The sequence below is a fragment of the Eretmochelys imbricata genome, unplaced genomic scaffold, assembly GCF_965152235.1.
Source record: "Eretmochelys imbricata isolate rEreImb1 unplaced genomic scaffold, rEreImb1.hap1 Scaffold_29, whole genome shotgun sequence".
Classification (NCBI taxonomy): domain Eukaryota; kingdom Metazoa; phylum Chordata; order Testudines; family Cheloniidae; genus Eretmochelys; species Eretmochelys imbricata.
Genome location: NW_027554341.1, coordinates 323,224 through 332,674, shown reverse-complemented (window position 1 = coordinate 332,674; position 9,451 = coordinate 323,224). Strand labels below are relative to the sequence as shown.

Here is a 9,451-nt window from a genome sequence, read left to right as displayed (position 1 = left end):
AAATGACCAATGAGGAGACAAGATACTTTCAAAGCTGGAGGGGGAGGAACAAAGGGTCTGTCTGTCTGTCTGTGTGATGCTTTTGCCGGGAACAGATCCGGAATGCAGCTCAGAACTCCTGTAAAAAGTTAGTCAGTAATCTAGCTAGAAATGCGTTAGGTTTCCTTTTGTTTAACAGTGGGTAAAATAGTCTGTGCTGAATGGAATGTATATTCCTGGTTTTGTGTCTTTTTGTAACTTAAAGTTTTGCGTAGAGGGGTTCTCTATGTTTTGAATCTGATTACCCTGTAAGGTATTTACCATCCTGATTTTACAGAGGTGATTCTTTTACCTTTTCTTTCATTAAAATTCTTCTTTTAAGATCCTGATTGCTTTTTCATTGTTCTTAAGTTCCAAGGGTTTGGGTCTGTGTTCACCTGTACAAATTGATGAAGATTTTTATCAAGCCTTCCCCAGGAAAGGGGATGTAGGGCTTGGGGGGATATTTTGGGGGAAGATGTCTCCAAGTGGGCTCTTTCCCTGTTCTTTGTGTAACATGCTTGGTGGTGGCAGCATAGGGTTCAAGAACAAGGCAAAGTTTGTACCTTGGGGAAGTTTTTAACCAAAGCTGGTAAGAATAAGCTTAGGGGGTCTTTCACGCAGGTCCCCACATCTGTACCCTAGAATTCAGAGTGGGGAAGGAACCTTGACAGGCACCCTTGAAAACTGTAACTGTGATGTCTAACAGTCCAGGTAACAAAGCTTCTCCTGAATTATTGTCTCTTGTATCTTGACAGATGGAGCCTGTGACTGGAATAGAGAAGGAAAACCAGTCCAGGATACAGGAATTTATCCTTCTGGGCTTCCCCCGTAGTCAATATTTGCAGATCTCTCTTTCTGTGGTGTTTACCATGATGTATGTCCTGACAGTTGCAGAAAATGTTGCCATCCTAGTCCTAGTGAGGGTCAGCCATCAACTCCGCACCCCCATGTACTTCTTCCTTTCCCACCTCTCCTTGCTGGAGATATGATACAGCACAGCCTGTGTTCCCAAGACCATTACGATTTTCCTGGGGAAAAGCAGAACCATGCCCTTTAGTAGCTGCATCCTGCAGATGTACTTCATTTTCTCCCTGGGCTGCACAGAATATTTCCTCTTCTCTGCCATGGCCTATGACTGCTATCTGGCTATTTGCTACCCATTGCACTATAGCACCATCATGAACAGCACCTTGTCTGCTCAGCTGGCCCTTAGCTCCTGGGTGTGTAGTTTCCTGGCTATTTCTATCCCAGAATCTCTGAGAGTTAGGTTGTCCTTCTGTGGCACTAATGTCATTACTCGTTTCTTCTGCAGCATAGATTCCTTCATCATTCTCTCCTGCCCAGACACCTACGTGATTGAGATGGCAGCTTTTATCATCTCGATCATCGTCATCCTGGGATTATGTTCAATAATTCTTCTCCTACATTTACACCCTCTCCACCATACTGAGAATCCCGTCAGCCCAAGGCTGGCAAATGGCCTTTTCCACTTGCTCTTCCCCTCCCACTCTTGTGATTATATGGTACAGCTCCACCATCTTCCTGTATGTCAGGCCTTCCAGACAGAACGCCTTGGACATGAACAAGACTGTCAACACTTTGAATACTATTGTAACTCCGCTGTTCAACCTCTTCTTTGACAGTCTGAGAAACAAAGAGGTGAAGGAGGCTTTATGGAAGGTATTCAGTGGGACATGAAGTTGTTTTTGAATGGCTTAGATGTTACTGGGTCTGATTCTCAGCCTGTGCTCATGTTCCCTTTGGTAGTAACTGTCCTTGTTGTTGTTCTTTTAATCCTGGTTCCAGTTTTACATTTACACCTTTTTATTTGGGTAAAATTTTCAGAAGTGCCTTAGGGCCAGATTTGCAAAGGAATTTAGGCACCTAAAGATTCAGATAGGCCCCTAAACACCATGAAAGATGTGGTTTCTAGGAGCCTAATTTTTATTGAAAATCTACTGGACGTGAGCTCCTAAGGGGCATATTTTCAAAGATATTTAGGTGTCTAAAGATGCTGATAGTTGTTTAGTGGGCTTTTCCAAAGCACTTCAGCAGATGAGGCACCAAAATCCCATTGATTTCAGTGGTAGCTACAAATACTTTTGAAAATCTGTCCCTTAAAATTTCTCGAGAGGTCTCATCAACAGCCCATTGGCATCAATGAACATCTTTCAACTGAATTAAATGGCCTTTTGATCGGGCCCTATGTGGACATTACTTTTAGCAATTCACATTTCGGCCCCCATCCTGAGATCCTTACTCAAGTGCTAAATTATATTATTTTGAGTCGTCCAGTTGACTCTAATGGGACTACTCACACTAGGAAAGAAAGCTTGTGCATAAAGCGTGTGCAGGATCAAGACCTTAGTGACTCAGAAGTTTGTCCTAAGTTTAAATTTGTAGCAACTCCAGAGTTTTCATTATCTGTGATGTATGACTGGTTGGCCAACTCACACGACATTGTGTCTGTTCCCTGATTCAATGGCTGAAAAATTATTAAACAGCAGACTAAAGAACAACATGCAGGAAATAAAGAATGATGAACAACCACGGTGGATTTTTTTTTTAATTAGTGAAGAATTTCAAAAAATCAAACTTATTTCCCTTTTTAAGGGTTTTAAGTTTGGGGGTCCTACATGTTGGTGAATGGAAACAATTCAATCATGTTTTTTATAAAGTTTTCCATTTAAATGTTGTCAAAAATTGAAATGAAAAATTTAATTAAAAAAAGAAAAAAATCACTAAATCAACAGTTCTTTACAAAAATTTTCATTTTTGAAAATGGTCATTTTTCAACAAAAAGGAATTACAAGGGACATAATGTTGATCAATATGTTTTCACAGAATGTTTTTTATCAGATGAACTTGATTTAACTGTGACATTTCTGATTGATAAAGGCAATGGTGTTTATGTAATAGACTTGCATTTTTCTAAAGGTTTGATTCAGGGTAACATCACACTATTTAAAAAAATAACACAACACAAAAACAATAGTAAATTGATTAAAAACTGGCTAACTGATAGTTCTCAAAACATAACTGTTGATGGGGACTGTTGATTTTAATGGGTGATAGACACCTAGATGCTTTTGACAATGCCACTAGGTTCCTAAATACCTTTACATATCTTGCCCTTGATGCCGGACTTATTTGTATTTTTGTATATTTCTATCTAGACCAGTCTTATCATCAGAGTGTAAATAAACTTTAACTTTTACCTTTGTATCCCCCTACCTTTTGGAAAGTGTTTTACTTATTAAGGCCAGGGATTTCAAAGGAGGTAAAGACGTAGGCTGGGTTTACCAAAGGAACCTGAGAGAGTTTCAATAGAATTTTTGCACCTATGTCCCTTTGGCATCTTTGGAAGTCCCAGCCCTAATTAGGGCTGGTTGGAATTTTCATTGTAGAGGAAATTCCAATATTTTGAAATTGGTTTTTATCCCAAATCTGGATGAAAATTTAAAACGTGCTGATACAGACTAATACGGCTACCACTCTGAAACTTGTATTTAGCTGTGACATTCTGAACACCTTCCCCAGACCCGAAGAAGAGCTCTGTGTAAGCTTGGAAATTTGTCTCTCCCAACAACAGAAATTGGGCCAATACAAGATGTTGCGTCACCCATTGCTCGGAAAACCCCGTCAAGGAGATGAGATACGGGCACGCCCAACAAAGGGGAAAACACTGACCACACTGTCTACCCAAACACTCAGCATCTCCCCAGGCAGGGGCACCAGAATGGAGATGGGGGTGGGGGGCAGGGGGCCATGGCCCCATCACTTTTAAAAGTGGGAGGGCTATGTTCTCCCACTTTTTACTGGCCTTAAAGGTGAGCGATGGTGGGGAGGGGGCAGAGAGGAGCAAGCATGGTGAAGGGCCTTGGGGGGGAGAGGCGGCACGAGGGTGGGGCCTCAGAGGAAGAGGCCGTGTGGGGGTGGGGCCTTGGTTCAGGTGTCGGTGGCCCCCCCACTTCTAGGGAGCTTCCAGTGCTCCTGTACCCAGGCACTCCCACCTCATACAGAAACAAATCAATCCACCAGTAAAAAAAAAAACCAAAAAAACCCCCTAAAATAAAATTTAAAAAATCTGAGAAAGAAGCAAGAACCAAACAACTGCACTGATACCACAATCATATTTTTTACCCTGAGGGGAAGAACAAAAAAAGAAATGGAGTCTCTGGCTCCTCACGGTCTACTAGGGGCTTTGCTATGGCTCCTGATTTTATGTGGAAGGTGCTCAGATATCATGGTAATGGGTACAGTGTGGAATCCTACGATAGACAGATAGATTAGATTAGATAGAACGAACTCCTGCGAGTCCTTCTTACATGGGATTATGGTTGGCACCTGACACAGGGTAGGAGTCTGCACTTAAATAGGTCCCCTGTCTCTTTGTCATGTGCTAAAATTAAGACTTCCAGACCCACCAGCCATGTCCCCCGCCCCTCCCTCCGGCGCATCACTTGCAGACTCCCTATACAGCAAAAGACTTGTTCCATGCTGCAGGGCCTGTAGGTGAAAGGCAACAGAAGTCAGTCTTGATTTCTCTGAGTGATAGTCCTTCAGCAACGTAACAGGCACCTTTCTCAGGTAGGAGAGCTGCCATGAACAAAGAGCGATAAACGGCTATTGAGCAAGCCCAGACTTCTGCAGTCACCATGTCAACATTTACCCAGATAGCAAAACACAGAGTTCATGATCTGATGCTGCCATGTCCCACTCTATCACACCAGCAAACAGAAACCCAAAAGCCATCATACCCCAAGCAAAGTTTTGACCCCGAAAAAGGAGAAGAACCAGAGACTCCATGAAGTCCACTGGGTACTTTCTAATAGCTACTGATTTTATGTGGAAGGTACTCAGATAACATGGTGAGGGGTGGCAGTCTAAAAGCATGAGATAGACAGATTTTCATCTTACTTATACTGGTATAAACCTGGAAGAACTCCACTGACTTAAAAAGAAAAGGAGTACTTGTGGCACCTTAGAGACTAACCAATTTATTTGAGCATAAGCTTTCGTGAGCTACAGCTCACTTCATCGGATGCATACTATGGAAAGTGTAGAAGATCTTTTTATACACACAAAGCATGAAAAAATGGGTGTTTACCACTACAAAAGGTTTTCTCTCCTCCCACCCCACTCTGCTGCTCGTAATAGCTTATCTAAAGTGATCACTCTCCTTACAATGTGTATGATAATCAAGGTGAGCCATTTCCAGCACAAATCCAGGGTTTAACAAGAAGTCTGAGGAGGGGGGGGTGTAGGAAAAAACAAGGGGAAATAGTTTACCTTGCATAATGACTTAGCCACTCCCAGTCTCTATTCAAGCCTAAGTTAATTGTATCCAATTTGCAAATGAATTCCAAATCAACAGTTTCTCGTTGGAGTCTGGTTTTGAAGTTTTTTTGTTGTAATATCGCAACTTTCATGTCTGTAATCGCGTGACGAGAGAGATTGAAGTGTTCTCCGACTGGTTTATGAATGTTATAATTCTTGACATCTGATTTGTGTCCATTTATTCTTTTACGTAGAGACTGTCCAGTTTGACCAATGTACATGGCAGAGGGTCATTGCTGGCACATGATGGCATATATCACATTGGTGGATGTGCAGGTGAACGAGCCTCTGATAGTGTGGCTGATGTTATTAGGCCCTATGGTGGTGTACCCTGAATAGATATGTGGACACAGTTGGCAACGGGCTTTGTTGCAAGGATAGGTTCCTGGGTTAATGGTTCTGTTGTGTGGTATGTGGTTGCTGGTGAGTATTTGCTTCAGGTTGGGGGGCTGTCTGTAGGCAAGGACTGGCCTGTCTCCCAAGATTTGTGAGAATGTTGGGTCATCCTTCAGGATAGGTTGTAGATCCTTAATAATGCGTTGGAGGGGTTTTAGTTGGGGGCTGAAGGTGATGGCTAGTGGCGTTCTGTTATTTTCTTTGTTAGGCCTGTCCTGTAATAGGTGACTTCTGGGAACTCTTCTGGCTTAGTGGAGTTAGTGTGGATTTACCACTATACATACAGCATTTTGCATAAATAAATCACACACCATATTACGGGGACAGTAATGTCATCAGTTGATTGTATTTGCTAAAACAACACAGATAAAATCATGTTCATCAGAGAAATGCAGACATTTTATTCTTGTTGAATAACCTCCACCCAGTCAGTTTCCTCAGGGAAGCTTTGATTTCCTTGTTCTTTATGCTGTAGATGATCGGATTCATCACTGGCGGCAGCACGGAATAGAGAACAGCCACCACGAGATCCAGAGCTGACGGAGAGCTGGAGATGGGTTTCATGTAGGCAAAGACAACAGTGGAAAAAAACATGGAAATTACAATGAGATGAGGAAGGCATGTGGAGAAGGTTTTATGTCGGCCCTGCTCAGAGGGGATTCTCAATACCATGGTCAAGATCTGAACATATGTCACAATTATAAAAACAAAGCAACTTATGGTTAAACACACACCAAATTCAATAACCCCAACTTCACTGATGTACGAGTTAGAGCAGGCGAGTTTGAGTAGCTGGGGGATTTCACAGAAGAACTGATCCACCGTGTTGCTTCCACAGAAGGTTATCGAAAACGTGTTCCCGGTATGCAATGAAGCAGAGAGAATTACACTGATCCAGACACTGGCTGCCATTTGGACACAAGCTCTCCTGTTCATTATAGTCTCATAGTGCAGTGGTTTGCAGATGGCAATGTATCGATCGTACGCCATGATGGTGAGTAAGGCGAAGTCGGCTACAGCAAAGAAGATGAGGAAAAAGACTTGGGCGACACATCCAGCATAGGAAATGGACCTGGTATTCATAAGGGAATTGGCCATAGATTTGGGGATGGTGACAGAGATGGAGCCAAGGTCTAGGATGGACAAACTCATCAGGAAGAAGTACATGGGGGTGTGAAGGTGGTGGTCAAGAGCTATGGCTATGATGATGAGAAGATTCCCTGTCAGGGCTGCCAGGTAAAGCACTAGAAACACCATGAAGTGCAAAATCTGCAGCTCTCGAACATCAGAGAATCCCAGGAGAAGGAACTCGGTCACGGTGGTTTGGTTGGACATTTTCTTTCTTAGTTCATCGTGTGATGGCTGTGGAGGGAAGGACAAGAGCAATGGTCAGGGTTATAGTGAGAGAGGGAATGACTCTGATTCCCCTCTCCATGATTTCTCATGGTGTGAATGTCAAAGGTGCACAGCACTTGTCACGTCCATTGACTGGAGTAGTGAGGGCTCCTCACCGCTCACAACCAGAGCACTACTCTGGTGCGTTATGACAGGAGTGTAAATTGGCATTGCTCCCTTAAAGTCACTGGAGCTGGGTCAGTTTACACCATCTGAGGATCTGGCCCAAGATGTGGCTTGATCAAATGCAGGATGAAAGATGGAACAAAGTACAACCCAAATCCAACAATCTGAGCCAAAATTATGCTCCTATTGCTATAGACAGCAGGCTCACAACTTGGCCAACTAAAATACTAAAATGCCAGCACAGTCTGATTCCCACTTAACTGAGAAACACAGCACAGAATCACCCAGCTTCCCGCATGGCAGCTTTTCTGTGATGATTCCACCCCAACATTCCAAATACCGCCTGATTCCTTACTTATACAATGATTTATGGCACCAGATCCCAGCTGCACTCCCATTGCTGGGTGATGATGGGCTGGTCGCATCGCTCAGTTGCTGCTAGGTTGTGTGGTTCCCCTCTGTGACTTTATTTCTGTGCTGTGTGAGTCAGGAGACTTCGGTTCTCTGTCACTTTGTGACCATGGAGCAGTCACTGCTGCCTCTCTTTCCTCCCCTTCCCTTTGTCTGTCTTGTGTACTTTGAATGTGAACTCTTTTGGGGATGGATTGTGTCTTCCTATGTACATGTTCTGTGCACATGTTGACAGTATTTTTGTTTAGCAGGCAGCAGTGTGGGACAGAGGCTATGATGGTAGAAGTGGAGATTTGGGTTCTAGTTCCATCAACCTCCTGCCTGTCCTTGGGTAGGATAAAGAGAGACAGGCTTTGTCTGGGAGCTTCGACTCTCAGGGATTTAGTTTAGAGAGGTTAGTATGTTTAAAACACATTCTCTGGGCGACCAACTTTGCTACTTACTCAGTTTTACCATCCTGCAGCTACCCCTTTGAAACAGACAAACACGGTTGCAATAGAGGGAATGGGGTTGGAAATTATGGTGTTATTGGACAATATTCATGTTCCCCACCCTGGTGAAAAGCTAAGTTTCCAGGTAGGAGTAGTCAGACAATTTCTACTTTATTTCAAAGGAAAGTTCAGTTTTCAGTTAATATATTTTCATGGAAAGTTTCTGAAATCCATAAAAATGAAAACATTTTTTGGTTATGCCTAAAAATTTTCAGGTTCCAACAGTTTTCGGCTGAAACTGTTTGGTTCTCACAACCTCAATGAAAAGTCAATTTTTTCTGGTGGAAAAAAAAATCTGATCATCTCTATATATCTGCATAATTTGATAGTAAATGTCTTAAAGAGTTCTAATTGCAATTCATATTTCTGATATTAAATTTGCCCCATATATGAATACTTTAACATATTTAATTGAAATAGAAAACTTACTTTGTTGGTCTTTATTCCAATTTGTGATGCATTTGATCCGACTGTGTTAGAAATCATTGGTCATTATCTATCTATCTATCTGTTCACCCGCTGCCAGGATTCTTTGGTTCTCTCTCTCTCTCTCATGCCCCCATCACTGTAGTATCCACCAGCTGTGTCGCATCCCTTTGTTGGATGTCCTAGTTGTGGGGGTCTCTCTGCAGTTCCTAGCACAGATGGGCGCTCCCTGCTTCCCTCCTAGGGCAGGCTTGGGTGAAAGGTGATGAACTAAATGGGATCAGGGACTGAAAGACAATCCCAGCTCTCGAGCTGATCCTGGTTTGTGCCGGCTTCAAACAAGGTCACAGCCCAAGATATCCCTGCTCTGGGGCTAAATAGCTGAATCTGATCTCCAGGGCTGTGAGCCCAGCTCTGCTTTCACCTCAGGAGCAAACCATCCTGACAACCTGCCCTAGTTGACCCTAACCCCCCAGAGGGGGAACAGCACCTGCCCTGCATCTCACATGATGACAGCACCTCTTGAAGGACCTTTAGCTAAAAACAAGGCAGGGCTGGATCACAAAGGGGGTCCCCACAGGATGGCAAAATAAAACATATATTTGTAGCACAGACATGGGCTCTACAATAGCTAAGAGCCTCTTGGCACCAGAGTCTCAGTTGGCCTGGAATAGCCTGTTCCTTCATTAACTCCACATAGTCACCTCTAGGGGAGCAGAGATGTTTTTCTCCTGCATTGCACCAGCAGCTCTTGGGATGCAGCCACCAGAGGAACCCACAGCTCAGGCTGCCCTGGCTGCTTGAAGTTCCTCACTAAGAGACAAACGCTAAAAACTAAGGACCAA

The 9,451-nt window shown here is 43.3% G+C and overlaps 1 protein-coding gene across 1 annotated transcript; it reads right to left on the bottom strand.

The window, feature by feature from the left end:
* Positions 1-6,138: 6,138 nt before the first annotated feature.
* LOC144258653 (olfactory receptor 14A16-like) lies at positions 6,139-7,092 on the bottom strand. The gene has a single exon (XM_077806854.1). It carries the CDS (start codon positions 7,090-7,092, stop codon positions 6,139-6,141), a length of 954 nt encoding a protein of 317 aa, XP_077662980.1.
* Positions 7,093-9,451: the final 2,359 nt, after the last annotated feature.